The 5,064-nt window shown below is 42.5% G+C and overlaps 1 protein-coding gene across 1 annotated transcript; it reads right to left on the bottom strand.

Annotated features, from left to right (window-relative positions):
* Nucleotides 1–1,105: 1,105 nt before the first annotated feature.
* Nucleotides 1,106–2,011, bottom strand: LRRC30 (leucine rich repeat containing 30). Its single transcript, XM_007949014.1, has one exon. The coding sequence runs from the start codon at nt 2,009–2,011 to the stop codon at nt 1,106–1,108; it is 906 nt and encodes a 301-aa protein (XP_007947205.1).
* Between the last annotated feature and the right edge of the window lie 3,053 nt (nt 2,012–5,064).

The raw sequence follows: 5,064 nt of genomic DNA on the forward strand, positions 1-5,064 counted from the left end.
TTATCCTTCTGCTCTTGTTTAACTAGCAGCTGTGTACTCTTATCACTGGAAGCAAAACACACTTAATATTTTTCACAGAGCCTTTTGTCCAAAGAACTTTTAAATGTCATGAAATTCATTTGTTAATTTATCAATGCTCCTATGTGAAAGCCAAGTAGCAAATATTACCCTCTTCTGAGTTCTAAAAGAATGATCACTTTTTTGTGTGTGACTTGTCTGTGTCTTACCTACTTTTTTCCCTAATTTTTGGCAATTTTTCCCACTTATTAGCTCATCTCTGAGAGGGTAAATTTCATAAGGAAAAAGAAGCAAAATTAGAATTGGATAATTTGACTATTGGCTAGTATTTCTAGAAAAGAAATATAGGGAAGGGAATATGGCTAGGAGAGGAAGAAGATTGGGAAAGAAGGCAGAAACTACACATTAAAATTGGTTTATGTTTATTATCTGAAATCCAACATGCTTTCTCTGTTACCACCAGACATAAACACCAGGTGCTTGATTATTACTCTATAGACATTTTAAAGAGGACATTCCTGCAATTGTTTCCCCAAAATTCATATCTCAGCCTGCCTTGGTCATTGACAGCAGAGTGAGGGCTCTAGCTCACTCTTTGGTCCCAAATAAGCTTAACATAGGCAGAAATGGGGAACATGTTTTGCTATTGGCACTTACACACAGGTTGCTAACTCAAGGGTAGAAACTATCTGAAACCAGATGGTTTCAATGCTTCATATTGTATTTGGCATACAATAGGGGTTTGGTAAGTATTTGACTTTGAATTATGTTCAATTTAGACCTCTTTTCCACTATGGGCTGAATCTCACTTTCCTCAGAAGAATTAGAGCAATTATTCCTCTTTGGAGAAAACCAAAGGGCCATTTCAATTTATGTTTAGAATGGGATGAACATGCATTATGAATGTTATTAAGAGCATTATGAGTTAAAAGTGAACTCTTCCCTGAAAGAGGAGTTTGACAATTATTCAGCAAATGTTAATAGAAGCATTGACAAATACTAATAGTTAAGAGGAAGGGCTTAGACTAGAGAAGTACCCTGTGAACTATCAAGTAAGCTGGCTCCATCCATGCCTCTGCTGCCCAAGTCAGTTGTGCTTTTTGTCCTTCAGGTAGCTGAAGAGCATCTCCAGACCCCCCTCCACCAGCTCGGGTAGAGGCTTGGATAAAGGGTTATGGGAAATATGGAGCCCTTTGTCCATTGGATTCCAAGCAATCTTTGCCAGTCTGCACAGCAAGTAGAGTTCATCTGGGAGGGTCTGGATGTCATTGTTGTTTAAGTTCAACAGCTCCAGGCTGGTGACTAAGCAGAGAGACCTGGGGAAGGAATGGATGTTGTTATTCTCTGCAATGAAGATCTGCAGGTTTGCCAGGCACTGGATGCTCTCAGCGATGTTTTCCAGTCTATTTGAACCCACGTGCAAGAAGTTAAGCTCCTTCAATGAAAACACACAGATGGGGATGTGAGCAAAGTAGTTGTTGCTGAGGTTCAGCTTCCTCAGTCTTGAGAGGTCAGCAAAGCTGGCTGGTAGCTGTGAAAGACAGTTGTGTGATAGGCTCAGTACCTCCAGTTGTTTGCAGGAGCTCAACTCGGCCGGCATCTCTGTCAGGCAGTTCATGTTGACAAACAGAACCTTCATGCTCTTGAGGAGGCTGAGTTCTCTGGGCAGGCTCTTCAGGCGGTTCCCACACAAATTCAGGACCACGATCCGCGTCAGCCTCCCCACCTCGGGAGGGAGAACCCTGAGCTGATTGTGGGAAAGATTGAGCTTCTGGACCTCAGATAGGCCCCATAGGAAGTCTGGGACATCCGTCATCCCTTTTGTGACCAGGCTGAAGCTGACATGGTGCATGCCACGCTTCAGCAGGGAACGAGGGTCTCTTCCAGAGAGGAGCACGTCATCCCATAGGGACAACTTCTGCCTCCTCCCGAGCAGCAACATCCTCTTGGAATTCTTGTCCTTGGTGTCTGCTCTTGACTGCCTGGCCCCCATTGTCCACACTCACTCTCTTCTGTTGTCCTCTCCCAGTCACTAAAAGCCAGGTTGATGCAGGCAGGATCTGTGTGTGTAAAGATGAGAAAGAACGTTGTGAGGAGGTTCCAGTCTTGAGAGTGCTTATGGGGAAAGTCTCTGTCAGGCCCGGCAGATGTCCATGATGATCCCCACGCCTCAAAAGCTCATCTGAGGTGGATAGAGGCAGTTTCTCTCTGAGAAGCAGCTGTAATGGTATACTCCTTCCTGATCCTGCTGAGCAAAACTGTCCTGCTCCCTCTAAATGCCACAGGCAGCTGTCACTGTCACTCTGACTAAGTTTACTGACCTGGGATATGTAAACAGACCATAGGGAGGCCACATACAACCTGGCCCTCTCAGCTTCTCTTGGGTCACACAATTGTGCAGGGTAATTTACATGCCATTTTCCAAAGAGGAGCAAAGTGGGGGATGAAAGCAGTCTGTGCCAGGGCCAGTCTGGCCACATGGCTGTAGTGACCCACCAGGACCTTCTGGAGTAAAATGGTTCTAGATGCTAATGACAGAATTACATTTCCAAAGCTAAAGCTCGTCAGAAAATACCCTACATTCTTATTTCAAATTTTGGTGAATTGTGTGATTGCGAAAAAATAACAAACACAGTCTTGGCCCCTGCAGTCCTCTAGACCACTGGCTTCTTCACTATGCTGGTCAGTGGTAATTTAGGGCTACTGCAAGTGGTGAAGAGTGAAGGGAAGGAGGATGGACCTGACTCTCATCTCAGCCAGAGCAGTTCTTGACTTACCTGTTTTACAGAGGGAGCTTCTGGGTTTAGTAAAACTCCAAACCAAACCAAACTCACTGCTATTGAGTCAATTCGGACTCATAGCCACTCCCATTGGGTTTCTGAGGCTGTAACTCTTTATGGAAGAAGATCTTCCCATCTTCTTCTCCAGAGTGGCTGGTGAGTTTGAATCACTGAACTTCTGGTTAGCAGCCAAATGCCACCAGAGCTGAGTTTAGTTAAGGGCACTTTAAATGTGAACAGCCACTCAATGGTTGCCTTTGTATAGTCAGCATGGGGCACCCATTGTTCCTGAGGAGTGGGATATTTGTCCTTTTGTGATTGACATTATTTCACTCAGCATAATGTCCTCCAACTTCATCCACGTTATGCAGTGTTTTGCAGATTCTATGTGAGTGACCAATATGGCAGCATTGAGCATGAGAAAGACATAGAGAGGTACATGGGAGGTACAGACAACAAATATGAACCTTTTTGTACACACCATTTTGTATTCATTGTCAGTGAAGGCTAACATGGGTATATGGGTGGATAGATGGGTGGACAGGCTGAACGATTAGGTATGTCTATGAAATGGGGAGTGTATCCAAGAACATATACAGGGTTGGCAGACAAAGGTCCTATAAGTTTATGTGAATGATCAGAATTCCCAGGTGTATAGTAAAGCTGACAAGGGGCAAGGTTGTGGTCACGGCTTGGTCACAGCCAGCTACCCAGAGGGACCGAGTAGTTGAACCTGCGGGCTTGGGACCATAGTCTCAGGGGACATCAAGTTCAATTGGCATAACATAATATACAAAACATTGTTCCACCTCCTACTTTGGTGAGTAGCGACTGGGATCTTAAAAGCTAGCAAGCTACCATCTAGATGCAACAATGGGTCTCTCCTCATCCAGAGCAAAGAAGAATGAAGAAAACCAAAATTCATGGAAAAAATTAGTCCTAGTGACTGGTACACCATCCAATCCAGACCAGAAGAACTAGATGGTGCCCAGCAACCACGGTCATCCACTTGAAAGGGGATCTATGTAGGAGATCCTTGATAGAGAGGGAGAACAATGTGGAACAAAACTCAAAATCATTTGGAGAAAAAAAGGGGGGGGGCGACCAGATTTGCTGGTCCAATAAAGCCTAGTGGAACTACTAAGACTATGGCCTCTAGCTACCCTTCACATCTGAAATTGAACCCACACCTGTGGTTTCCAGCCAAACAAAAGACAGGCATAGGAGTTGAACATTTACCTGAGGTAGATATACTCCTTGGAGAGAACAATCATGGGAGAAAGAAGGGTTACTTATGCACAAGGAGACAGCTCAGGGGACAGGAGTCCATGGAGGGATGGACACAGGAAGAGGTAACTATTGGGAGGAAATGAGAGGGGAGCTGTTGCATTGTGGTGAACTGTGGTCAATGTCATGAGACAAAGTATATGTGAACTGCTGTATGGAAAGTAAATTTGCTCTGTAAACCTTCACCCAAATCACAATAAAAAAAAATAATAATAATAATAATTTTAAAAAAAGAATATGTTGTTTTTGTTGCTGGTGGTTTTTTTTTTTTTTGGTTGCTGATTTTTGTCAAATTTTCTGGTGTTTTAGCTACTGTATTAAGGTAATTAGTGTTTGTGAACCTATATCAAGAACTTTTTTGAGAGTGCAGAAGTAATTAAAAGAAAAGGAGAAAAATTAAAAAAGGCTTCCACTCAGTTACTAATAATATTGTAAATATTAGCATAATTCAATGCAGAAAGAATTTACAAAACTATTTTGTTATTAGTATTCATGTAATCTAAGAAATAAGGAGTTCTGCTGGTGCAGTGGATAAGGCATTTGGCTGCTAAAGAAGCAGAAGTTCAGTGTTTCAAACTAACCAGCAGTTCTGCAGAAGGAATATGGGGCCATCTACTTCTGTAAAGATTTACAGCCTCAGAAACCCAATGGGAGTTGCTATAAATCAGAAAAGCAGTGAGTTTGTTTTTTAATCTAAGAAATATTACATTTAAGTAATTTACAGCTATATCAAATATTATTCTATGATTAAAACTGATAATAAACATTACTAAGGATTCTGTATGGTCTGTTACAAGAGTAGGTTTATGGCAGGAGGATGACACCATAAGTTACTATGGTGACACCAACCCTAGTGATGCCACTGGGCAGTCTAGTTCCATAAAGATTACAAAAACCAAAACCTATTACCCTCAAGTCAATTCCAATTCATAGTGGCCATACAGAACAGAGAAGAACTGCCCCATACAATTTCCAAGGC

Source organism: Orycteropus afer, unplaced genomic scaffold (assembly GCF_000298275.1).
Source record: "Orycteropus afer afer isolate SDZICR_OR568_19922 unplaced genomic scaffold, OryAfe1.0 scaffold00234, whole genome shotgun sequence".
Taxonomy (NCBI): domain Eukaryota; kingdom Metazoa; phylum Chordata; class Mammalia; order Tubulidentata; family Orycteropodidae; genus Orycteropus; species Orycteropus afer.

Coding starts and splice junctions, on each gene's coding strand:
- LRRC30 (XM_007949014.1), bottom strand. CDS start 2,011: ATGGGGGCCAGGCAGTCAAGAGCAGACACCAAGGACAAGAATTCCAAG.